Here is a 27,276-nt window from a genome sequence, read left to right as displayed (position 1 = left end):
GCCCCGATGGCGCCCCAGCCCCGATGGCGCCCCAGCCCCGATGGCGCCGCCGCGGGGTCTCGGGCCGCGCACGTGCCGGACCCGCGGGCAGCACGAGGCGGGCGGCCCCACGCGCGCTCCCCGCGGGGGTGCGGGGCGGAGGCGGTGCCGGCCGTGGGCGATCCCCGCGCGCCAGCGGCGGCCCCGCCCCTCCCTCCGAGCCCCGAATGGCTCCTCCCCCTCCGCCCCTCCTCGCGTCGGCGGGGGCGGGACGCGCGAGCGGGCAGAGGGAATCCCTCGGCTTCCCCTGAGCGCGCTTCACTCTCGCGAGACTTGCGCCGCTCTCCGCATGCCGGCAGGCGCCGGCCTCTCGCGAGAGCGGCGCGGTTCCCACGCCCGGGCTGTTGTGTCTGAGAGGAGAAGCCCGGGCGCTGAGTGGGCGGGGCGCACCGCCCCCCCCCGCCCCGCGCGTGTCTCGCGGGCCCGCGCACGCGCGCTCCGGGCCGCGGGGAGGGGGGCGCTCTCGCGAGAGTAGGAGTTTTGGCGAGAGTTTGTGGAAGATGGCGCCTGTTGTGACAGGGTGAGTGCGGGGCGTTCGCGGCGCCCGCCGGAGCCGCCGCCGCCCGGGGCTGCCTGGGCGAGGCCGCGCCGCGCCCGCCCGCTCGCTCCTCGGCCGCCGCTCGAGGGCACGGGGGACTGCCCTCCGGACGGCCCGCGGGCGGGCCCTGCGGCGCAAACCTCGTGGGGCTGGGGTCCCGCCGGGTGGGCGCACGGAGGAGGCGCCCCGGGTGCCGGCCCGGCAGCGGCCGCGCTCTCCGGCCGCCCCGCGGCGCGGGAGCCCCGGCGCGTCCGGGCGCTCACTTTGCTTTCCTTCTCTCCGGCACGGACGCGCCGGTCGGGACTCCGTGCAGGGTCAGTGCTCATCCCGGCTGCTTCGGAGCGGGTCCCGCTCGGAGGGCTCCCAGGGGAGCGGCGGAGCCCAGCTGGGAGGGGACCTGGGGCTGCCACGGGCTGCTCTCCCTTCTCGGTCGCCCCGGCTCGTCCCGCAGTAGGCGGGGGTCCTCCAGGCTCCCCCGGCTGCGGACGGGGAGCGCTCGGACAAAGGCTTTTGCTGCCGTGGTTGGAAGTTGAGCGCGGGCCCCCAGCGCCCCTCGCACGGCGGGCCCGGCCCGGCGCTGTCACTGGCGGCGGGGCGCTCCCGGGCGCGGGCGGCTCTCCGCCCCTGCGAGCAGGACACCCGCTCCCGCAGCCTGCGCCGCCGGGCTTCCCTTTCTCTGCGCACCATTCCCGGCGCTTTGTTGAGTTTTAGCTGCCCTCCTTCAAATGCTGCGGTGCAGGGAAGGGTAGCAGCCTCCCTGCGCCACTAAGCCACGCTGGATCATAATGAATGGTAGTCTCCATCCCTTTCAACCACACTGGGTAATACTTAATCATGGCTAGCCAGCTGCAGCATGTGTCACTGTAATAAGTGACACCCTCTTAGCCACCTACAGCTGATGAATAATAGCAGACCTACTGCTGGTGTACAATACGCAATCACACCTGCAGTGTCACATTGCACGTTGCCATCCTTGCCACATCTCGATTGCTGCTGCTTATTTCGGGTGCCGGATCCTTAATTTTGGACGACGTGGAGCAAGTGTGACCTCCCTCTATGTGTTGAGGGAAGAGACAGTCAGGAGAAGAACAGGCTGTTTCTGTACTCCACCTGTTTGTTCCAAATGAAATTTTGTCTTGTTAAAGTACTTCTGGGTCTTTCTAAAACGTGGACCTTATTTTAAGATTTCACAGTGTGTCTGTGACCTTCTGTCTTCCCTGTGGGATTACATTGTCTACAGCATTGGCTCTGTGGTTAGAGAGCAACAGCCTGCTTGGGGGTGGGGTGGGGTTGGTGGTTGATGCTTTTGTTCTCGTGGAGAAGGTAGCATTATGGTATTTTGTTGTTTTGATTAGCTGCAATAGTGTTTCCAACTCCTCACTCTTGTTTGTTAAAAACTAAATTGAAGCTTTTGCTTGATTTCAGTCCTGATGAAGGTATCTTGTGGCTGATATACAATTTCCCAATTAAATGTTCTTTAGGGAAGCTAATCTTGTTAGTTATGATTCCTGGAGTGTACTAGTTTAGAGGTTGGGCTTGAAAGAAGGGAAGAAATGCTTTTAAAGTTTGTTACAAAGTTAGCCTGTGCTCCAGTTGGCAATTAAGTTTTTCCACATTTCAATTAGTTTACTCATCTGAATATTTGGGTTCCATTTCCTTTTGTTTATTGATTATTACAGGATTGTCAGAAGTGTTGTCATGTTTGTGACATTAGTTTTATCCTTTTCAGATGTCTGTTAAAATGTTGACAAAACAGCTGTGGATTATTTTTAAAACAGTGATCAAATAATCAGAGCAGTAGAAAAAATACCATTTTAATGAGAGTGAAATGGTTGTTTGTAGTTTAGAATTTTATGCTACATTTATTGTTTAAACCTATAAGTCAAATAATTCTCTAGAAAAAAAAATTGTTATTGTTAAATACTTCCAGTGTAGGTGAAATGAAATATACTAACTTTTGTTAATGTTGTAGATATATTGCATTAAGGAGCCTAATTTTTTTTTTTTTTAATTAAATGACCTGTTTTTGGAGTATGACTCTGATGCTGAGTTGTCTTTGTGTATTAGGATCAAAAATTGATGATTCTCCAGTAGCTGATTGATTTTTTTTTTCCAGATGGTTAGAATAAGGAGTTTTCTTTTGGGAAAAACTTACTTGGACAGGGGGAAAAAAAGTGTTTGAAATTAAAAATAGCTGAAGAATGTAATATGCAAATCCTGCATTGTGTTTGAATGGGCATCACACGGGCACTCAAACTTTGAGGTGAAGCTTAAGGCTCTTTTGCAGTCAGCGTTACCTGAAAGAGAAGGGTGGTTATTTTTTTTTTCCTGTGAAAACTGTATGCCTGAGCTTAAGTTTTGGTACACAAGTTTATGCAGTGTTGGAATGGAATAGTAGGAATTTCCTGCAGCAGTTTTGGGGGGCAGGCAGAGTTTGTTGTGCTTTGTTATTGGCAGTATGTGGCACCCTCGTGCTACTGCCTCACAAGGAGCGTTTGCATTGAACTCGTGCATGTGTGCAGGGTGACAGGCTGGGCTGTGCAGGGTGACAGGCTGGGCTGTGCAGGGTGACAGGGTGAACTGTGCAGGGTGACAGGGTGAGCTGTGCAGGGTGACAGGGTGACCTGTGCAGGGTGACAGGGTGACCTGTGCAGGGTGACAGGGTGACCTGTGCAGGGTGACAGGCTGAGCTGTGCAGGGTGACAGGGTGAGCTGTGCAGTGTGACAGGCTGGGCTGTGCAGTGTGACAGGCTGGGCTGTGCAGGGTGACAGGGTGAACTGTGCAGGGTGACAGGCTGGGCTGTGCAGGGTGACAGGGTGAGCTGTGCAGGGTGACAGGCTGGGCTGTGCAGTGTGACAGGGTGAGCTGTGCAGTGTGACAGGGTGAACTGTGCAGGGTGACAGGCTGGGCTGTGCAGTGTGACAGGGTGAGCTGTGCAGGGTGACAGGGTGAGCTGTGCAGTGTGACAGGCTGAGCTGGGCAGTGTGACAGGCTGAGCTGGGCAGTGTCACAGGCTGGGCTGGGCAGTGTGAGAGGCTGGGCTGGGCAGTGTGACAGGCTGAACTGGGCAGTGTCACAGGCTGGGCTGTGCAGGGTGACAGGCTGAACTGGGCAGTGTGACAGGCTGAACTGGGCAGTGTGACAGGCTGAACTGGGCAGTGTCACAGGCTGGGCTGGGCAGTGTCAGAGCCAGATACTGGGAGAAAGTGAGCAGCAACATCAGACAAGTAACTTGGGAGGAGTTACTATTCACAACTACTGTTTCAAAGTGGATAATTTATGGCTGGGATTATAGGATAGTATTTTTGGGGTTTTGTGGAGTATTTTTGGTTTTGATTGGGAACAATGTAGGGAAATATATTTTTAAGATTACAAAAGTAATGAAAATGCTTCTTTAATTATATTTTGAGTGCAAACCACTTGTTTCTAAATAATTGTTATACTGCAAAAATACCTGTAGGCATCCATTAGCTTGAAAATTGCCCTGCTAGGTCTAATAAAGCTATATGACAGAGAAAATCTCTGGTGCCATGAACTTAATTTTGTAATTTTACAGTGACATGCAGTGGTGTCTTCTTAGGAGCCTGGGACAACCTGATCTTTAAAATACTAGAATCCAACTCAGAAATAACAGATGGAAATCATAAATAGCAGGCATTGTCTTAAGTACTTGATTACCAGTTAAAACCTCTGTAATAGCAGTATGCAATATAGCATTTGGATTATTTTTCTAACATGTTGAGAAGCCTTGGAAAAGACAAAAATACTTTGAGTAGGCTTCTTGCTGGTATGATGCTGGTTTTCCATAGGCACTGCACAGTAGAAAATTGTTTTAGTCACATTTCTAAGTAACAAGCTATTCAAGTTCCATGTCTGAATTAGTCATCCTGGAGTTCAGTGGTTATGAGGGGTGTCCTGACCCAGAATGCTCAAAGATTTAAGGGTGAGGGAAGACTCATGAGATCTGTGGTGGCGCAGGAGAATGTTTGGCATGAGTGCTGTGAATTTTAGGGCAGTAGTGTAGATGTGACAGCCATCTGGTCATTTTGTTTCTTTGTTTTTAATGAGAAATACGAAAAAAAATTGGAGGAGGTTTTTGAAAGAGGGTGCTGCTTCATGGAGCTCTCCCAACCCCAAGGGCAAGAGAAAAGAAGTTCAGAGGTGAAAATAGAACAATTCACCAGAATTTTAACCTCATCTACATCCTGATTAGTAATTTTAGAATGAGGACCTTGACCAGTGAGGGTCTTGAAATAGAGAGTGAAGTGGATGCTGCTCAGGAAGTGAGATGGGGAAGGACTTGTGTGGTCTGGCTGTAGGCTAAAAGTATCGAGAGAGGAATGTTCATAAGGATCAATCCTGGATCTTGAAAGATGAGGAAGATTTCCTCACTATTTCACCTGCGAACTTCTGTGGTCACATGATAGAATTTCAGCTACTAGAGGGAAATCTTAGTGATGTGTTGGGCATTGCGAGGATCCCAACAGCAGGTTATTTCTAGGACCTCTAGAGGACAGGCTAGGTTGGAGAGCTAATGCTTAGTTAAGTTCAGGACTTGCAGTAGTGGGAAGGAGACTGAGGCAGTGGTGAATGAATGTGACCTGTGTGTTTGTGCTGAGACTGAGCTGATTGTGAGGCAGCAGTGTGGGGAAGGAGACTCAGGCTGGGGTGTTGACTTGGACAAGCACAGGAGAGAGGGAGTAGGAAGAATATTTCTGATTCATGGTTGAATCTGAATCCTGGCCCTGGACTGAGTGAAGACAATTGGAAAGGGATGCAAGAGCAGAGCCTAGGAAGTGATTAATAAAATAATACAGGTGAATGAGGAGGCTCCTTCAGGAGGATGCACTGAAAGAACAGAGTGGTAAGGGATGAGTCATGAGAGCAGCAATGCCAAGGGAATGAGGGAGAGTTATTTCTGGAAAAGAAACATTGCTGGTAGTCTTGGGTGATTGACAGGCCAAGGAAGAGAACAAATACGTATTGATTCTGATCATCACAGAGTTAGGCTGCAGGAGGTGTTAGAATGCTTTCAGTGATGTTTAAGGAGTGGAAACAGGATGAAGTAGACTATAGGACTAGAGTTCATGGATGAGTTCTTCAGGCTACAGTTTTTACTGTCGCTGAAGGTTTTAACAGTGCTCATTAAGATTTGAGTAGTAGTATAACTACAGCTATTGTGTTGTGCATATGCACCTGATGAGTGTTAAAGATTGGGAAAAACTTGTTCACAATCAAATGAGTAGATGACTTTGTGTGACTAACATTTAAATTGTTATCAAGGAGCAAGAGCAGTCAAGTCAGACTATTGGGAAATCCTTGTGAGCAATATATTCTTGGAGGAGTCTTCTGAAATGCTGGCAAATACTCTTTTTAACCTTTTAACCTTCTGCTTTCAGTAGAAGCAATTTTATGGAGTTAAAGTCTTAATTTGGATTTTATTTGCTTTTGTTGTGTATTCACTGTGTTAAGTAGCTCTTTGTTGTTTGACTTATTCTGGTTGATACAGAGCACAAAGAAAGTTTGAAAATAATCTTTCTATAGCTTGATTTCTCCAGAAATAATCTGTAGACTGTTGTATTTGGCATAGTATGTGTGTGCTTGCTACAGCCAATTAAAAAGCAATATCCTTTGCTGATTTGTCTTTGCAAAAATAGTTCTCTTTAAAGTATTGTTCTGTACTATGAATTGCATAATGATCATGGGTTTGTGAATGAGAGTGAGTTTTTTCCCTCTGATTTGCTAATTTCTATTTTGCAGTAGTAACTTATTTTAGGACTATTTTTCATTATTTTGAACTCCAATTTCTGTGTTTAAAAAAACTGTGAAAAGAAGAGCAAGTAGCCTGTAGGTGTGCATAAAGTCTTTCTAGAAGACTTGTGGTGCCTTCAGAGGCAAAGATTTTGAGGAAAGGTTTTATAGTTGCTAATTCATTGTTGGTGAAGATTACAGTTATGGTGCAGTGCATGCCTGTTCTGTGCTGTGTTTGGTTTTAGATAAACTTGAAAAGATAGGTTGTCATTTGAATTTTTAAAACACATATTTAATACAAACAAGTATTCTCTTATGCAGTTTGTTAGAATCTCTGGGATGAAGAATGTAGACATTTGGAGACCAAATAATGCTGGCAGAATTCTGAAGTTTCAGGACATCAATTTTCTGTGTTCATAATACTTGCAAATTCTTCCTAAATTCTTTGGATGGTAATTGCAAGCAAATTATTAACTGAACTATATGGCACTAATGTGCTGAAATATTGCTTGAAAGAGCATTTCACAGGGAAGGTGTATTTTAAGTGTTGGGGTTTTTTAAATTTATTATTTCAATGTTTCTAAAAATTGAACAATTGTATATGCTGGCTTTTATAGAATTACTTATTTTCTTCTTTATGTATAGGTGAAAAAGAGAAAAAAATAAATGTCACTACCTGTATTGTCAGGTGAAATCTTAATTCTGTTGACAAAAGTGGGTATGCCTTTTAAGTGTATGGTATTTCAAGGCAGTTTTATAAGTATATATTATATTCTTGATCTCAGTTAACTTCCATTATTTTTATGTGGAAATGCTTAAAGCATTATAATGTCATACACTTTATCCTTACCTTGAAATAATTGTATTAATTAACAATTAAGATTATATATGGTAAGGAAATAATATAGAATTATGGTTATCTTTTATAATGTAAAAATTCAGAAAAGGAACCAGCCAATACATTTCATTGAAGAAGAAATTGTTAATATAAGCAGTTTCCATATCCCTGTATTCTTACTGAGTCTTGGAAAAGTAAGGGCTAAACTTAGAGTTTCTCATTTCCTGGGGTTCTACTTATGTGGTGTTCTTTACTTATATTTTGTGTGTGTATTTTGTGGTTGCTACCTTTTACAAAAAGAATGAAGTAACCTTTCCAAACTGAGGAAACACTTTTGTCACCTTTGCTGTGTCACATCACAGCCATTTTTCAGAGCCTGTTTACACTGTTAAAATAATTTCATTTTCCAAAAAATGCTTCATGTTCTTCAACTGCACTTTAGTTATCCAGATGGTGGCATATGGCCGTGTATCTTCTTGCTCTTATGCTTGTAAATGTATAAACTACATATTTGTGGTGGCAAATTTTTTACCAAGAAAGAAAAGAATGCAAGAGTTTCAGTATGTACCATGTGAGAAGTCTCTTGATTGTGCTCGCAGATTTCAATCCTTACAATAGACAGACCATTATTTTATATATATAATAGATTCTAATATTATGTATTTATTACAATTCTATATAAAATATAAAATAGAGATTAAGATAAACACTGATTTTTAAATTTTTTTTAAAAGCTTGACTGATCTGTAAAATATTATTTTAATATAAAATTGCTATCATGTTTTACTGTTTAATTAATAAGACTTTTTAGTGAATGGCATGCTGCTGGGACGTGATTTGTTCTCTCTAAAGCAGCCTGTACACTTCAGTCGACAGCACGTGTCTTCAGGAAGCTTGTGAGGCTGTTCTGAGGATGTCTTTATGTTGAAAAGTCTTGAAACATTTGTGCTGAATTGAAGTATGTATTTCCATTGTTATTTAAACTGAGAGTGATCACCTGCAGAGTGATCTCGGCTGGTTAGAGGGCTGGGCAATCACCAGGTGTGAAATTTAACAAGGGTGAGTGCCAGGGATGGGGCAGCTGTGGATGTGCATAGCCTGGGGATGGGGGCTGGAAAGGGACCTGGGGGTCGCCAGCGGTGCCCTGGCAGCCAGGAGGGCCAGCCCTGTCCTGGGGGGCACCAGGCACAGCATGGCCAGCAGGGCAAGGGAGGGGATTGTCCTGCTCTGCTCTGGGCTGGGACAGCCTCACCTCCAGTGCTGGGGGCAGTTCTGGGCACCACAGTGTAAGAGAGATGTAGAGCTTTAGAGAGCATCCAGAGGAGCACTGTGAAGGTGGTGAAGGGTCTGGAGGAGAAGTCATATGAGGAAAGACTGAGATCAGCTGTCTTAGTCTGGAGGAGACCAGGAGGAGACCTCATCACAGCCTAGAGCTTTCTCACAGGGGGAAGCAGAGGGGCAGGCACTGATCTCTTCTCTGGTGACCACTGACAGGACAAAAGGAAATGGCCTGTATTTATGTCAGGAGAGGTTTGGGTTGGACATTAGGAAAAGGCTCCCCAGGGAAGTGGTCACAGCACCAAGCCTGACAGAGTTCAAGAAGCATCTGGACAATGCTTTCAAGGCACACGGTGTGTATCTGGGGGTGTCCTGCACAGGGCCGGGAACTGAGCTTGATGACCCTGGTGGATCCCTTCCAGCTTAGGGTGTTCTATGACTCTAAAGTTGTTTACATGCTTCACTTGGAAAACATGAAGACCTTACAGTGGTTGTGGTTATAACTTTTCTTCATTTGTTTCTTATTCAGGAGCAAGAGTTTATCTCCATTTTGTTGTCCTGCATGACTAGTTTGTATGCAGTGGTATTTCATCAGTGCATTGAAAATCCACAACACTTTCTCAAATAGGCAACAAGCTCTGTTGGCAACTAATAATTTTTAGTGGCTCTGTGTGAGATCATACCTGGTTCTCCTAGGTTAGATTAAAGATATATACTGCAATGGATCCTAGCTGGCATTTTGGTTATTAATGTAATTTCTTATAGTTATTTGAGTGGAGGAATGAATACCTAAATTTTTTCCTTTATGAGTACAGACAAATATAGACATTTTTCTGAATGTGCCATAAAAAATGTCCTTCTGCTTTTATTCTTGGTAACATTGCTTGGTCTGTAGGAAGTTTCATCTGCACTTTGTTTTTTTCAAAGCCATACTTGTGGCATATTTTAGTGTGTGGTGTTTTGGGAGATTACCAGGAAAAGTTGGTATCGAAATGAAACTTGATCACGCTGCTGTGAAATTCAGAATTTTCCAAGCCTAAAGAGGGAATTGAATTGTGCAAAATACTGGTTCCTGATTTTTGCCGAACCATAGAAACTGCACGGAATAAAAGATACTCTTCAGAAAATATCCTGCTTCCTTTTCCTGGCAGCTCTTATTTTTACTCTGTAATGTAATTTTGTCTGGGAGCAGTGGCAGAGGGTCTTGCAGACAATGTTTGCAAGTTGCAAATTGTGGATTAGGAGCTACCACTGTAGAAAAGAAGGTTAAAGTTGTTTGTTTAGCAGAAGAATTTGTGAAACTAAGCTTTTCTCAGTTATGGATTACAGGGGAGGTTGTCTTGGTAAGGGATGTTACTGCTTTCAGTGTGATCTTATATAAAGGGAGCTTCAAAATGAAGGTCTAGAGTCTTGGAGGTGCTTGTGCACACTCTGAGATTATGCCATTGTGGAAGAGTTCCAAGGCCGGGCAGAATAAATAATAATTAGTCTTACTCAGTTATTGTTGTTCCAGCCGTCTGCGTAAAAGCTCCTCATGTCCTGAACGTGAAAAAACAAGCACAAAACCCCAGTGACTTGCCAAGGTCAGACAGATTCTGTGGAGAGGTGGAAATAGAATTACTATCTCCTGCCTCTGTTCTTGTACTTGGTGTAGTTATGGGCTGTCTGCTGGGTTTTGACAGGTGACATCATGTTGTCTCTCCCAACTGCGGCCGTGAAAGCTGGTCAGGAGAAATCAGACTTCCTTAGGTTTTTCATCTGCATAACAGAAAGGTATGGTAAATAAGACTTGAGTGACTGTATTCATCATTAATGTGTTCTGGCTAGAGTGGGTGATAATAGAGTGGGCACTGGAGAGGTGCTGCTCTTACACAGTTGAGACAAATGCTGTGGTTAGGGCTCGACCACTAGATAAATGTGCCATGTAATAAAATGAGCTGGTGCTGCGCTGTGCTGTTGCCATGTCTTTTTACTGCACGAGAAATTACTCTGCATAGGTACTTATTTTCAAAATTGAAAATATTTCACTACTTTCCAAATCTGCCACCCAGCTCTGGTTTCAGTGGTGAGTGTCAGAATTCAGGAAAGAAAAGGCTTTGGTGAGAGACTGCAGTTATTCTGCATGTGTGTGCTTCTTTTCATGCTTAGTTTTGTAGTAGATAAACATGACGACTAGTAAAATCCTCAATAATGTAATATCTTCCAGAAGTTGTGGAGATATATCAAAACTATTTTGGACATGTCTTTTTGTCCAAGTATTTTTTTTGGCCAAATTCTTTTATTCTGCTGTTCAGTACTTCTTTGTCAGCATTGAGTCCTGGGGTGTTGTTGGTTTGGTGTAGTTTGTTGGGGGTTTGTTTGGTTTTGTGGTTGGTTGGTTGGGGTTTTGTTTGTGTTGTTTTTGTTTGTGTGGGGGGTTTTTGTTTATTTTTTAAAATTTACTTTTGCATTCCAGTTTTTTTTATTTGCTATTGTGTGGTTGGTGTTGCTTTTCGTTCGTTTATGTGCGCGTTACAATTTTCTCACTAAGTCACAGAGAGCAGTTAACCAAAATAAGTATTTGGGATAAGGCCTCCTCTTTGAGAGAGGCTTGTAGCACTCCTGATGTATTGTGACAAATTGTTTTAGTCAGCACAGATGATACTGAGATGGAATTCTGATCACAAGATAGAAGCTCAAGGGATCTTTGTGTAAATACTAAAGTTACAAGAGTGCCTTCCTCTGTTAATTGTTTTGCTGTTGATTATGGAGGTAAGGTGTCTCTTAGTTTGTAAGAGTGATAGAAGAATGTGTTAAACAGGGAGAAAAAACCAGGCAGTTCTCTAGAGCTAAAGCAAATTTCTTGCTCCAAGAGTCACCTAAAGGAGGAAAGGCATGAAAACCTATTCCGATAATCTGTTTTAATTAATAATATAGATGTTGGCCAGGCTCATGTTCAGTTTTGATAATACAGTAAATAAGATTAGTGTTCCCAGTGCTTACGTTTAGATAGCAGCACTCTCAAAATACCAAGAACTGTGTTAAAACAAACGTGAGAACTATGCCAAAACAAATATCAGAACTTACTGCTTTTTTTGCCCTTTTTTTTGCAATGGGCAAAACACCTGTATTTCACAACAGTAGCCGGCAAAACAAAACAGTCGTTATGAAACAACGTTTAAAAAGGTTTTACTGAGTTTCACTCCCAGTCAGCTTGTTGAAGTGATAAATCGTACTTGAGATGTAGCAAAGGAAAAGAAGAGCAGGCCTTTACAGTCAGCTGTGATTGCTGAAGACTCCTAGAAAGTGTAGGGCAGCTTTTGTTACTGGCCCCCTTGTGCTGTAAGGGCAGCTGTCATTCTTTTTGGCTTGCTGCATCTGCCTGTGGCTTTTGAGGCTGCAGCAAACAGAGGGTGACCTCAGAAGATGTGCTCAGGGTACCTCTCAGGATGGAGTATGAAGCCAGTCCTTGAATGTAGCCTGAATTTCCACATGGAAATAAAATATAGAAGAAGAAAAGCTCTAGGCATATCCCTTCTTTTTCTAATGTTTCTGGGTTCCGTGGTTTTTTCTGGAAAAAATCTTGACTTGTTTTGTTTGTTAAATACTTAGTAAATAATCAAAAAACTGAACTGACCTTCCTGCCTTAATGTCTCACCATATTGCTGGATGGCACTTAGAGTTAGCAGTAGACTGGTTAGACTTGTCAGTTTGCATAGTCATGAAAGTAGTATTGCATCAGGTTAAATTTAAAAGTTTATCTTTCTCAGTTTGACCAGTTCTCTAAAAAACCCTGAACCATAAGCGACAGACCTATGTTTGCCAGAAGGTATTAGGCATGATGAATATTATATCTGTAGAGATAAGAGACTTCTTCACTTACTGAAAGTTTTCCTCTGTCATTAGGATTCAAATTGTGGATATTGTTGTTGGAAGTACTCAGCAGATTTTGCTGGTGACACTTGAGATATTTTCTTTGTTGTGTTCAGTATTCTCCTGCTTAATGGCCCTGATTGTAGAACAGTTTTTTCAGTAATGAAATTAGATTTTTAAGAAGAAAAATACTATTCTGCCATTACACAAATTGCATTCCTAGCTAATATTGTATTTTTTTGGTTTGACATTAGTTGAAAAAGATGTATAGCTACAGCTTTACATTCCTTTTCTCTGATTCAGTTTTATATCTTTTTATATCTGCTTCCTCTTGTTACATATATAAAACGTATTGAAATAACAGAGAGTGTGTTTTGCTTAGTCATTTTCAGTTGTGCCCTCTCCTGAATTTTGTGGGCAGCCCTCAATTAGTTTTTGCTTCTGGATTTCCTTTTTTTTTTCCTCTCTTAATTATTTTTAATGGAGTAGCACACCAGAATACTTTCCCTGGGTTGTTTTTTTTTTTCTGTGAAGTTTCTGTGTAAGCCCCATTGTCTTTGTTCCTGGGCAATCCATGCTCACTTAGGTTTGTCCAGAGCAGTACTTTCAGACTGCTGCCCAACAGTGTTGTTGCTTTTTTCCCCTATATTTGGCTGTTACTAGCCCTAAGGCTTGTGGTGTACTTAGAGCATCACCACAACCATTATCTACAGAGCAGTCACTGTTGCTACTCAGCTAGTGTGATAATCTAACAGCTGTGTGTTTTAAATCAAATCCAAACCCTATTCCTTACTTTTGGGAACTTGAAACTTCACTTTGTCACTGTCTTGGATCATGAGAGGGGATGTCTAATAAGATAAGTACTTGTATGCACCTTGTCTCCCCCCTTAACAACTGATGAGGAGTGGAGAGAAAATAAAATCTAAAGAATTCAAGAACCTGAGATATCTCATATAACAAAAGACAAAACATTGATACAGAGGGAGAAGCTTAAAATTTAAGTTATACTGGTAAAGCCAGAGAAGGATTCAGTGTTACTGTTGTGAAGGCAGGAAATATATTTTGGGAGGGGGAAGAAGGCATAGTGAAGGATTATTTTATTTTGGAGGAGTTTTGGGTTTTGCTTCTTTCTTTTGAAATGTTTCAATCCTCTTCATGTATTGGAAGCTACTGCTATTTTTTTATCCTTTTGCCACTCCAAAGAGAATGGATAAAATAGAACTTGGAGTGAATACAGACTGTAGTGTGTTGCTGGTGGCTTTGAAGGGTGTATATTGAAAGCTGTGAAGAAGCAGGACACTTTGTTCTTACTCACATGGTATATTTCTAAAGCAACAGAACAGGGAGAAAGGATTGTTTTGGAAGTGGTGAAAGCAAACAAAGTGAAGCTGAGACCAGGTTAAATTCTGTAAGTAAGCACTGCCCAAAAAGTGGTGGGTGTGTGTCTGTGTATATAGATACACTTGAAAGTGTTTGTTAGGTAACTTTAGTACACAACTTGGATTTATATTTACTATACAGTTTCTTCGAGCATAAGATGGGTCAAAAGAGCATGTGTGACACTCTGCATAAAATAGTAACTTTTCTTTTTGTCTGGTTCAGTGGTTGAATGCAAGCATTTGATTTGCTTTTCTTAGTACCTTTTCAGAACCCTACAGAAATGTTATTATACCAGGGTGTCTTAATATAGGTTAAAAATTACCAGTTTGATCAGGATAGTTTTCTTACACTTGTGGTTCTCATTATAGAAGGCATTTTTATTAGTGATACACATCCTGTTGTTGTCTGATCTTGCTTTAAAAAAAAAAGTATTTGAAAGATTACTATACAGATATTCTGGAAGTAGATGTGTAACAATGGTGCACTTTTTCTTCCAACAGTGAGCCTCAGTTTACTTTTGCTGATTAAACAGCTCATGTAGGCCTTTGTCTAAAGCATTTTCACCACTTCATTTTGGAACAAAATTTAGAAAGTCAAACAGGCATATCCTTTGGATATCAGAATTGAATAATTGTTATTCAATTACTGTTATTCAAGGCTAATGTGTGCAGCCTTGCTCCTTTGGTTAAAGGGTTTTTCATTTGGTAAAAGAAATCTTCAAACTCAGACTTGCAGCACTGGTCCATAGTTGGAGAAACAGGAAGCGAACACTTTAAGCATTGTCCCAGATCACCATTGCTCTTTCAGTCTGTGGCGTCTTCCTTCTTTTCAGCTGCTTTCTTAATTTCTTTCTTGGAAGCCAAAAGTAGCTTCATGCAGTTTTCCTAAGAGTTGAGTCATTTATCAGCTTCTCCTTTGCCAAATAATCTGTAATGGAATCCACTACATTTTTTTCTGCCTGAGGCTGTTTATTACATTGTCCACTTGCTTTTGACTTGTCTCAGTCCTTTTGATTGCTTATTCTCTCTGTTTTCTGCAGTGTTGTAGTTAATTGTGGCTGTTAGAAACACCTTGAGGACTCTCAAAGTGCCCTAGGTCTTGGCACTTGGCACTTACAGTGTCCTGGAAGTAAACCTGTATTCACCTGTCACAAAAGCTTCTTGCAAGCTGTTGGGTGGCATGCAGGTCCAGGGGGGCCTTTAAACAGGGCTCTAGTATGCCTTAAAGGGTGAACTCTGGTTTTCTTCATAAAACCAGCTTTCTGTACTCCTTGTGTTTTGGGAATGGTGTGCTGAATGTTGGGTATACTTCAGGTTTGTCCCAAGGTGTGCTGGCATAGCCTGCCAGATCTTACAACTAGTAAAAGGATGATAGCTGAAAAGCTGTTGGGTTGAAAAACAGTGCCTGTCGTGGCACTGATCATGTAGTTAATGAAGATTTATTTCCTAAAGGGCGTTGTGCTTTGCAGTTGCCAGTCTCTTGGGGAAAACTGGAAAATCCTTTCATTTTTAAAAAAACCCAAGAAACTAACTTGATCCAGACAACTCAGCAGTACCATTCCTTTGCTGCCCTCCCCTCCTCCCAGAAAAAATTACCAGTAGAGATTTGTTATGTTTTCCTCTAAAGTTTGTGGCTAATTTTATTAATAAGCATTTGTGTTATCATGCCACACTTGCCAGCTGGTTTCTGTGTGTACCTTCAGATAGCAGTGGCATTCTGTCCCAGCACTTTGGTCAGTGGTGAGCAGCTGTGGCTGCTGAGCTGGGTGATTTGCAGGCTCTTCCAGTGTCACTCCTGTATGAACCTGGATTTACTGCTCTGTTAAAACTGAATTTTGATTCTGGGGTGGGATGACTCTTTGAGGCTGATCATATTGATGATGTGAAGTTGCCTTGGGATTTCCTTGCACTGAACTGAAGAGAGTCACAGACAGGAGAAGCTTGAGGTGAGGTAACATTTAGGCTTGTATGGTTCTTACTCTTCTTCAGCTGTCCCTTAATCCTGCTGCTGGAAAGGGAGAAGTGGATTGCTGGAGCCTTGGCCTGAATGAGAATAACCTGTGCATCCCCTAGCAGTGGGAGCAGAAGGCCTTGCACACCTCAGTGGGTTGTCTTCACTCTGTCCTTCTTCCTCATCTTTGCCTCACTTTGTAACAGCAAAAGGGAATGGGGAGAAATGGATGGATGCTGATCTGGGGCTGGGGAACAGAATGAGGGTAGATAATGATGTATGTATCTGTGTGTGGAGACAATCATCTCTTGAATTTTCTACTGCTGCAAAGACATTGAAGAAATTTTGGAGTTAGGAAAAGTAGGTTTTGCTATCTCAGTGTTAAAATTTTTATCTGATTATTTATGTTTTTATTTATTGGGGTACAGAAACATTGAGTGGCTTCTCTGTTTTACATGTGTTCTTTTATTTAGCTGTAGGGAAGTTGTTCTTTCTCCTCCCCCCAAGGGAGTTTCCTGTGTGTATGGAAAAATAAAAAACAGAAGCGAAAAATACCTCAGCCTTCCATACCTGAGGCTCACGTTTCACTTCTCCCACCACCTTTCTTGTCACACAGGCAGCCCAGCAGTCCTTCCCCTACCCACAGCAATGCCTCTATCTGGAGAGCTACACACTGGCATAGCAAATGTGATAGCTAACGTGGCACACCAAATTATTACAACAACCTGTGAACCACCAGGGAAATAAAAAAATTTACACGGTGCTTCACTTCTCTGGTGTTTAACTTGCCAGAACGTTTTATTAGGCTTTTTCAGGCTAGTAAATATAACATAACTTTGATACCTGTTCCAAGAGGTTTACAGTTATAAATAAATTTGGTATGCAACTCATGGGATTTTTTTGTTCAAAAGTCCACTTAGGGCAGGGGCCCTAAAATTGTTTGTAACTCGACAGTTAAGTTGCATTTCATCAATGTGTTACTGTCACTAGAAGTTCTGGAGATGCCCTGTTTACAATCTGACTACAGAGCAAATGGTTTCTCTATTTCTTATGCCTAGGTGAGCAGTATGTAGATAACATATTGTATTAAATATGAATGCTGTCTTCACAGTATTTGATCTTTCCCACAACTATGTAAGATAATTTAAGCACTTTCAAACTTGTATTCTGAATTTCCTTCATTTGTTTAGACTGCATTTTGTGTATGTTCTCTTGTCATGTGACTGGTTTGTGGGTTTTTAGCCTCTTAAGTTGTTCTATGAATGGTAGGACTAAAGAACTTCTGTATCCTGTACACTTGTGCCTTGTATGGTGAGGGAGGTTTATGGAACAGTACCACAAACTCCTTCATCCCTAATGGACAAAGTGTAGTGCTGATCTATCTAAGGCATAAGCTTACTGTCTAGCCAAATGGCATATGCAAAGGGATCAGCTGTGAAACTGTAATTTCCAAATTCTGCTTTGTCTTTTTTGGTGACATTGGCAATGTCTGTCCAGCTTCCAGTTTTCATAAAACTCATAGCAACTTAATTTTCTTTTAAAGCTCGTTTCTTCTTTTGAAACTTAGTTAAAACAGATTTATGGGCTCCTAAGGTATTGCAAGGGTGGCTAATCAATTTATTAATTGTAATAATACAGTACTAAGCCTGCTCTGTGGACAAAGTGTGCCATATTTTTCAGAGTTCATGCATTGAAGAAAAGATACCATTTCTCTAAAATGGTGAAGTCTAAGTGGTAACTTCTAATATAGGTTATCCCTTGATTTTTTTCTGATGGGATTTTTTTCTTTTTTTTCATTTATCTGGGCTGTGTGGCTATCTTCATATTTTCATTCTATAGTTCAGGTTATCTCTCTGGTTGTTGAACTTTAATGATTGCATTTGTCAATTTTTTCTTCTGCTTTGGAGAGTTCAGACTGCCGTGTTGAAGCAGCAGTGGGCAGAATTTCAGGAAAGAGATCTCTCTATGGACTGGCATGTTTCACACACTACATACTTGGTAGTCCTGTGTTGGTTTACACTTGGCAGGGTTGGTAGCTGCTAACTGAAATGACAGATTTGGTTGTTTAGTGCTTCAAGACATTTCTGACAATTTACATTCCCTTCTGGCCTGAATGTTCTTGGAAGGATGAGACAATGTTTTGAAAAGAGGTTGGGTTCAGAGCTCAGCAGTTGGGAGCCTTCACAAGAGTGCTTAGGCACACTTTTCATGCTGTAAACTCCTTGCAAAAAAATTGTGCCAGCACAGGCGTTATTCTGGGAAACTCGAGTTGTAGCAGTCACAGGTTCAACATCATGCAGAAGTTAAGTGCTGGGGGCTAGATTTTTGTAAAAAACTACTGGTTTCTTAAATATTTAGAATACCTACATTAAGTAAAGTTTGTCTCAGGACAGCATTCTTGTTTTCAGATTGGCTTCATGTTTTATAGTGTACCTCATTAGGATGCAGGGAGAAGTTTTACCAGTAATTTGCATCTGTGTGGAGTTTAAACTTGACAAACCCGAAAAGCAAGCCTCCTTGAATTAGGTATGATTCACACAATTTCCATTTTTAAAAATGGACAATAATAACTGCTTTGCATTTGTGTTCTTGAGATTTTTTTTCTTATGAAAAATGCTGCATAAAAGCTGTTAGGGCACAATAGGAGCATGTGTGACTATGTAAGAGACCTGTAATACTGTAATACCAGAAAAAAAGGATGATAAGGTGTTAGCTTGCTGACATTCCAGCCATGTAATCTAATCTTTTCATATGGTTATTGTAAATGTACTGTGATAAGGAGGAGTAAAAGTTTATTATTGCAGTGTCTGTTTAATTATCTTGTACAGGGATCATTGACCCAGTTACCATAACAGTTGTTAAAAGTATTATCACGTTTGATGGTAGGCATTGTGGAGATTATATTTCTCTTTGCAATTTGTTTCCAAATATTTTAGTTTTACAGTTAGAACTAGCAATAAGTAGAAGGAGCTTCTAGCTTATAAAATTTAAACAGAAATATAGTTTTTGTTGTACTTACCTATTTTTGCCCCTCTCCTTCAAGCATTTTTTAAATGGCAGGATGAATTTCTGTCTTTCCTGTATTGGAATGCTATTAATTATTGCTGGGGCTGTAGCTGTAGTATAACTTACTATCTTAGAAACTTGGAATTTAACTGTAAATTAATTCAACAACAGTGACAAAAAGTCCAAAGCTTTTGAATCTTTTAAAACAACTGCTCTTCTTAAAACACAAGTTTGTAAACTGTGATGGAATATTACCAAATTTTGCTGTCTGTGCAAGTTATGTCAGTTTAAAGGTTTAAGAATAATTTGCTTATATTAAATGCTTCCCAGTTAGAGACCTTCAGCACAGTCCCAGGGAAAAGGCCAACAGTGGAGAAGGCCTCCAACTGATTTAGTTGTCTTAGAAAGTTAGAAAAGAGCCTTCTAATTCTCATTCTTTTCTGAGATGTGTTTATTGCTGCTGTTTTTATATTCATGGGATGATGTATTCATAAGCTTAATTACAAAACAATACACTTGAGATTGATTAATTCTAGGATACTGACAGCTCATTTTACAGCTGCACCCAGTTAATGTTAGTGTGACCATGTAATTCCTGGGTGATGCAAGAAAACATCTGATATCTAGGAAACCCTATAATTTTGTAACACAGGTTGGTGCCAAACACAGCTTTGTTAAAAGGTTTATGTATGCACCGGTTTTGTGTCATTTTAATCTACTGAGGAGATAAATTTTATTTACCAGTTTGGAAATTACTGTTGGCATGGCAGCCTGCTTAGGTGCTGATAATCTATTCTCTGCTTGCATACTGATACAATTTTTGAATTGTTTTACAAGTCTAGAATCAATGGGTGAGACATAGTTCAGAGAAATAAGCTTATAGAACTCTAGCAGTGTGCTTTTATTGACTATAAGGAGCTGCTTCCATATTGCATTTTGAAGGCTCACAGTATAGAAGTTGGAGGAAGAAAGGGAATGAAAGGAGAGGGTACATACTGTAATGACACTGTGTTTAAAAAAAGAAATTATATTGCATAAAAAAGTTGACTGAAAATGACTGAGTTGCCAGAGGAGGGAGATGATAGGGAATTGTCCCCATTTCTTAGAGGTGTGTTTTAGAAGTGTGAGAATACAGTAAAGATACTTAAAAATGGCTCTTGAAATTGCTTTGGAGGGCTAGGCACTGCTGTCAGAGCTTACAGTTCCTAAAACAAGACCAGTAGAGGGAATATATGAACTGGTTTTTGTTGGCCTTTTGCTATTATTGTTATTATTATTAACATTATTTACAGTATTTACAATAATATTAAATGGATCTAAATTGGAGGTGGGGTGTACCAGGTTTCTAACAGTGCCCTGCTACCAAAGAAGGTGCTCATGTTCTCCTGAGTGTGCCTGTGGGTGGTGCTGGCATTCACTGGCTTTGTGACTGAATCAGTGAAGCCTTTCCCCTTTCCGTCTCTGGCCTCCCCAGAAATATAGGTTATTTTCTGGATTACTGATTTGAATTATCTTTGGAAAGGTCTGACAAGTGCTGGAATTTGGTGTTTGAGGGTAGGTCAGTGCAGCTGGGGGAAGCTGGGAGGCAAGACCTGTTTGGCAGTGACAGATCATCTCAGCTGCCTCTGAAGGCACAGTCCAGCTGTGAACTGGAGCAGCTGGGATACAGGCACGTTTGCTTGCCCTGACCTAGCAGGGAGGTGGGAAAGGCATTTGAGACAGTGGTGACTTAAACTGTCAGCAAGACTTGTCACAGTTCCTCTCCTTAAACCTTAGAGATGCCAGTTTGCTTAGCTGTCATTTTGCATTAAGTTCTGACTGTGCTTGGGCTGAGAGTCTTACACGTATCCCAAGCTAAACTTTGACTAAGAATGTTAGTCTCTTGGTGAGATCTTTTTTTGCTTAAGTTCTGCATTTTGCGAGTCATTTTCCATAATGGATTCCTCTGTGTGTTCTCTTGTGTTATAGTTCTTTCCCATGAGAGTTACAGGCTTGCTTAGCTGCTCCTGTAATCTTTTTTTGCTTCTGTTGAAGCTGAGTTTGCTGAGGTGACCAAACAGCTTTCTGCAACCAACATGACTGTCGCAGACATTTTTTCACAGAAATCCTTTCTTTCAGATTTCTGTGTCTTCTGGAAGGCTGAGGCCTCAGAAGAGAACATAAACAATTATTATCAGCTGCTGGGGAATGCAACAGAGGCACCTATTTTGATTGGTGATTGGTTCATGTTCTATGTTTATAATTAAGGGCCAATCACCAGTGCAAGCCAGGGGACTGAGTCCTTGAACACAACTTTGGTATAGTTTCTTTCTATCTATTCTTAGCCTAGCCTAGCTGCTCTGCAAACCTCTCTCTATATTCTATTAGTATAGTAATAATGTATTATATATCATAACTTAATAAATTCAGCCTTCTGATTCAAGATACAAGATTCACCGTCTCTCTCTCACCAGCTGCGACCCACTCAGGCGCGGTAATACGTGACTGGTTTCCCTGTCTCCTGCTTCTCTCCTGCTTGCCCATGTGTTAGTGGTGTTCAGTGTGTTAGTGTAGCCAGACTGATGGACTGAGTTAGCTCCTTTTGAAGGTCTGAGCACCGCAGGTGGTGCAGGGCAAGTGAGTTGAGGAGCTTGGAGCAGGGACAGTAAGCCCCTTAGAGACAGCTTAGGCCATTCTCCTTGTTTTTCTGCTCATAGTTGCTGTAGCAATAAAGCTCCTTTGTTTATGAGGGTATAGGGTAAGGAAAAAGACATGGAAGAGTGATTATCCTATTACTCTATTAGAGTGGTGGTTAGAGACTTTGAAGCTGACCAATGACTGCACCAATCAAGAACCTGTTATCTCCTAAAGAGGTGTTCCAGAGAATTCCTATTTGCCTTCATGGTTAGCGAGGTTAGTCTGGGTTTTTGAGAATCTTCTGCCTTTGCAAATTTAATATGGTTCCTTACCACTTCCTTATAAAATCATTCCCAACTTCTCCTCTTACATATTTTTGGTGTTGCAGTGAATGGTGGTGGTTCAGAGAAAACAATGAACCTTAACTTTTTTCCTTCTTTTTATTCACTTTCTTTAAAGTTATCTTCTGCACAGAATATCTGCTTATCTTCTAGTTAAGGATGGAAATTATATTTACAGAGGAGAAACTGTTCTTTGAACACTGCAGACATTCAGTCACTGAAATGAAGGTTGAACAAATCCTTAGGTACTATACTATAGTGCTGGGTTCCTGTATTGGCAGTAAAGTGGTTGAAAAATTCTCCTCTTATTTCTAATTTGTGGCCTTTTTTTCAAATAATTAGGCAACAGAGATAATAATCAGTACACTTAGTAGTTTTTCCCTCATGCTTCTAAAAAAATTTCTTCAGACTAAATCTTATGTGCAGTTATGGGCCAGTAGTAACTCTAAAAAGCACTGATTTGGTACTCAAGAGCTCTGTTCTTGCCATATTTAGAAATTTAATTTTTTAATAGGTAACTGCTTGTTTTTAAGGACTTGCTGATACTTAAATGATGGTCTGGTAAGGGATATAAAATCACTTTCTTTGGAAATAAGAGTCAAGATTGCTTGTGAAGTGTGTATTCAAAGGTGATGTGCAAAGTGAGATCCCAAGGAAAATTTGCTGTGTCTGATGGACAGGAAGAGTTCTAGTAATCATAAGCTGGGCAAAGTCATTGTCATTGAAAGCTGTGACTGTGGGATGTTTTGTGTAGAATCATGCTCCAGGCTGATTTTATGCATTACTTTAATAGTCTGTTTTGTGAACTGAATGTGCAGGTGTTTTCCCTTTTCCAAGTATCCACTCTCTTTTGGTTTGAATGGATGAAGATAAAACTAATGAGCACATTTGCTATGCAGTTACAGTAGCTGAGCCAGATTATACTGTGTTTTAGAGACTGGGATTCTGTTGGCATGCTCATTTTTCAAGCTAATAACTCAGTCAGTTGCTAAGGTATGTGTGTCCAGGTATACAGTTTCCACTAAATATTTGAGCCAATGTTATTAAGCAATTAATAAAAAAGAAATAATAGCATGTGAATATAAAGGAATCATAATAACTTGACTAATGTTTTACTATGTTTCTTATTCTACACCGCTCCAGCATTTTAGTGGCTTTATCCTTTAAGTTGATAGTATCCAAATTCTTTAGTATACCTGAGACCTTTGGATTGCTAGCTCCTTGCTGTAGGTACCTACAGCTCAAAGCAAAATCGGGGAAATCACATCTCCAGGGGTATGTTTTGGCACTTCCTCATTAAACAAGCTATCATTACTGACTTCCTTACCTCACTTAGTGTGGCAAAGTTGTGTAAATGCTGTCTTGATTAAAATAATGTCCTGTTTGGACAAGACCTTTGACTTTTAGAGTCATATACAAGTGTAATGATTACTGCATAGAGCTTTTTTCCATATCTAGGTAGACTGCTATAAAGAAGTGAATTTGTTTACTTTCTCTAAGTTGTTAAAAAGTGAGCCTGCTTACTGATACAGTGCAAGCTTTTATTTAAATTGCAGCTGTGGTTCTGTGATTTTATGAGGATTGGAAAAGAGAAGACAATAATGAGAGCAGTGTGGGAGGATGAAAGCAGGTCAGAAAAGGGAGAGGGAGTTTCTAATTGAACCAGTGACTTGCAGTGAGAGGGCGTGACTAAGTGAAGCAGAGCTTTTGCTGTTGTATTTTTGTCAGTATTATTTGATACAGTGCCAAAAGTGTGTACAGTGCTGTAGAGTAGAAGACTTGTTTCAAACACATAACATGCTTCCTGTCTTGGGGGACTTAAATTCTTTAGGTATAGTCAGGGGCAGGACAGAATCATGCAGTACAAAGATGTGATAGTGCTTGGTTGGTGGCATTCACCCTGGAGCAGGTGGGTCTTTTTTTTGTTGTTGTTGAAGAGGGGGAATGTTTTGTGTATTGATAAAAAAAACCTTCTGTTTTTGTGATTTCAGGGGCTGCTGTGCCCCCTGCTTCCAAAGAGTCACGGTGCAGTTGGACCACCCATTATTGACTCTTTACAGAGGAGAAAGGGACTTCAGGAGTAGTAGAAATCTATTGTTCTTGTCTGTTGGACGTTCTTGATTGGTGTGGTTTTAATTAATTTTATCTCCTTTTGTAGGATGGATAAGAAAGAGGGTAACTTGTGTCAATAGTGTTTCAAAGCAAGTTGGCGGAGATTGGTTCCTTGTATGTGAATATGAAAACTGTATTTATTTTTAAAAATGGGTTAGCTTTGAATTCAACTCTTAACCTTCAGGACAAAGTCTTTATAGCAATATTTATTACAGTAGACACCCTAATAAGAATCAGGGCCAAAGTGCTGCTGGCAGGCAAAAGTGAGAGTGAGTTGATGACTGTGTGTGACTCTGTTAGAGTGTGTGTGCTCATCCTGAAGGATGAACCAGCCTGGGATGGGTGAGCTGGAAGCTCTCTGTCAGTCTGTTGGCTTCATCAGCCTTGGGAGGATCACACTTATGGACATAGTTGTGTCTAGAGGGAGCAGCAGGGGGAGGGAAATAGGTGGCATTGCTTCAGCAGTTTCTGTACCTCAGCTGTGTGATATTTTAGAACAAGACAATGGGGTATTTAGGGTGTGAGTAGTCTAAGGATTTAAAGACTCCTTACCCTATGATGCTACGCAGATACTTAGGAATATGGGGTATGCTGGGGCTCATCAGACTGTATGGCATTAAGCTACAGCAACCTACAAAAATCAGTGGAGGGCAAAACCCCAAAAAGCTTGTGGGACATGGAGGGGGAGTTGCCTGAGAAGTGTTGTGAAGAATGAAGGTTGTGTAGAACTGTGGACTGTGGAGTAAAGAGTGGGTAAGAATTACTTCCTCATCATCTGTCCTTTCTTTTGACAATATTAGCTAGTTTATTTTAGTTCTTTAGTTTGTTTCCAGTGTGGAGGTTGTTTTGTGCTGGATGTTACTGGTAATACAACTGTTTGTTTCACATAATCAGACTTGTGTATATTGAACCCATTTTGCTTTGGAGAAGATAAAATTTTGCTTCTGATGGCTTTTTTTAGCCACTGGTATGGTTCATTTATTTCATATCTTTATCCATGGAGAAGATCAGTGTGAAATCTTCAGTTTGAGTATAGGTGATTGTTTGTGTTTGCTTCCATGTTAACTGAATTCTTACATAAAATTATATGTGTTTTGCATTAATCTCTTAGAAATTGTGTCCTTGAGTTGTTTTGGCCTTTTAATCCTGTGTAAAACCTGTAGATCATCACTTTTTTGAGCTCTGCATTTTTAGCATTGATATATCATAACAGTGTGCTATTTTCAGATTCATGTAAAAATAAAGGATATCAGTGTGGAATAAGATGCACTTACAGAAATCAAATCCAGCAGTTATCTCTTAGAGGAAACATGTTAAAGTGCTGTGGATCCAACCACTGTGAGAAATGTGGTAGTCTTTATATGCCAGCTCATGCTGGATCGTAAATGGCCCTTTTTTCCAGTACATAGGAATTCCTCTTTGGGTCTTTGAAACCACCAGATGGGAAAATGTTTTCTAGTTACACATGATCATTTCACTCTTGAGTTGTGTTCTAAAATGTTTCTAGCAGACTATGGCTGTGTAGGTGAGTGCACAGAAATATTTTCAGCATTTACATTTTGTCTTCACCAAAATCTGTGCACAGAAAAGTATACCTATATTGACAGAATATCCTGTGTTTTAAAATGTACACCTGCTTTTGCAGTTGATGTAACATGTTATCCTAAATGTAGAAATCTGAAAAACCAAAACAAATCCGATGTAGAGTGGCTGAGTCTTCCCATATAAGTTGTACTATGCTGTTCAGTCCAAAGGTAGTGTTTGTAGCAAATCCCAGATTAAGGGATCACAGTGTGCCCTGTGCATGGGCACTGTGGCATATGTTAGCTTTGATAATTTCATGCATTTTTAAAGTCCATAAATATGAACTTCCCTCAGTGCTTCTTCAGTTATTCACTGATTTGTCCATGGCAAGCATATTGAAGCTGGAAATAGGCAGAGGATAGACAATTAAAAGAAAGAGAAAATAAAGTCCCAGCATGCTACTTAAATCCATCTTTCAGCTTTTCTCAGATGATGTCTGTGTTAGTGGCTGGAAAGGAATACTTTTATATTGATCCTCAAACTTTGAATGGAAACCTGAGTATTTCACTTTCCTGGATCTTAGATAACATCAGCAGGCCAAGAAAACCCTTGAGATCCCATACTGGTGAGCTTGTAGTGTAGTGAGTTTGTGGTAACAGATTGCAAAGTAACTTGAAATTAATTCTTTGAAAAGTATTTTCATTTCTCATGGTAGAAAGTAATAGAGTCTGTTACCACGAGGGTCTGGATATCTGGTGCTAAGAGCTGAACAAACACTTGACAAACTTTCTGGCTTTCCAGATAGCAGTTATTTTAAAGCTGAGGGGGAATGATAAAAAAATACCTGTAAATTACTTCTCTTATTTTAATTTATTTCCTTAAAAGGCTTTTGTCTGACTTTTAAGTCACAAACTCCTGTTGTTTGTTCACAAGGTACATTGTAAGAGGTCTAGGAAAAGGTTGCTGACATTGACACTGTTTTTAGAACTGGAGTTAAGTGAAGCACAGGAATTTCTTTTGCTGCACTCCTGGCTGAAATGCACTTGAGAGTAGTTGAAATTGCAGCATTTTTTTCTTCCCCAATCCTCTCACACATAATGGTTTGTGGGATACCAGCTGTTTGATAGGTATTAGAAGTGTTGGGACTTAACTTGAGCCTCTCACCAGACTTCTTTGTCACTTCATATCATTGGAGAGCAGAGGGTGGATTTTCTTTCTTTATTTTTGAATTCATAGTGTAGTCTGAGACATTGCCAAAGACTATATAAAAATCTGGAGTTCTTTTATTAGACTCCTCCTGTTTCAAGCATTGTTTCCCTTGGATCTCCTCTAAGGAAGTAAAACCTTTCCTTGATCACTCTGTTCTGTATTTAATTTCTATGTTTAATACTCTGGGTCTTTTACTGTCTTAAATTAGTGATTGCCATATCTTACTTATCACAATGTTGAGACATTTGTGCTCTGGGAGATGGAACTGAAACCACTGAACTGAAAAGTGTGAGGTAAGTTCCATCCACGCCAGTTTCTTTGTGACATTTGTCTGGGGATTTTTTCCAAAGTCCATACTGAGGTATTATAGTCATCTCTTGCAGCCTATTAAAGAGTTCTTCTAACATGTTCTACACCAAATACTGTGTCATGTACTGTGATATAATAGGACTAAGAAAGAAAAAATTGAGTTTAGTGTTCAGGAATGATGTTAGGCCTTTGCTACATCAGTCAACAGCACCAGCAAGTGAGTAGGTCCAGCTGGAAATGATCTTGCAGTCAGGTATTTGGGGGTGAAACTTTTCCAATGAACGGGCACTCTGTGCCTTTTTAAAATCTGGCATTTGTTTCCCATGCAGAAAATGTGGACTTTTATTTTCTCATTGTACTTGGTCTGGCTGGCACAGAGTTAATTTTCTTCCTCGCAGCTGTTATGGTGCCATGTTCTTGGTGACCAGAACAGTGTTGATAACACCCTGATATTTCAGCTCTTTCTGAACAGTGTTGGCACAGCATCAAGGCCTTCTCTCTTTTTCCCTCTGCCTGCTGTGTGATCCCCCAC

The 27,276-nt window shown here is 41.1% G+C and overlaps 1 protein-coding gene across 2 annotated transcripts in view; it reads left to right on the top strand.

The window, feature by feature from the left end:
* The first annotated feature begins 519 nt into the window (after nt 1-519).
* RBPJ (recombination signal binding protein for immunoglobulin kappa J region) overlaps nt 520-27,276 on the top strand; it is a 58,653-nt gene continuing 31,896 nt past the window's right edge. The window contains exon 1 of one of the 2 annotated variants that reach the window (XM_059469898.1): nt 520-559. In XM_059469898.1, the coding sequence (XP_059325881.1) occupies nt 540-559 (20 nt within the window). In that variant the 5' untranslated portion in view covers nt 520-539. Of the gene's footprint in view, nt 560-10,060; nt 10,219-27,276 lie in introns of those variants that run through there. The other variant, XM_059469897.1, reaches the window with a different exon arrangement.

The sequence above is a fragment of the Ammospiza nelsoni genome, chromosome 4, assembly GCF_027579445.1.
Source record: "Ammospiza nelsoni isolate bAmmNel1 chromosome 4, bAmmNel1.pri, whole genome shotgun sequence".
In the NCBI taxonomy this organism is placed as follows: Eukaryota; Metazoa; Chordata; class Aves; order Passeriformes; family Passerellidae; genus Ammospiza; species Ammospiza nelsoni.
The sequence above is the reverse complement of the archived record's forward strand: the minus strand, read 5'-3'. Positions and strand labels throughout refer to the sequence as shown.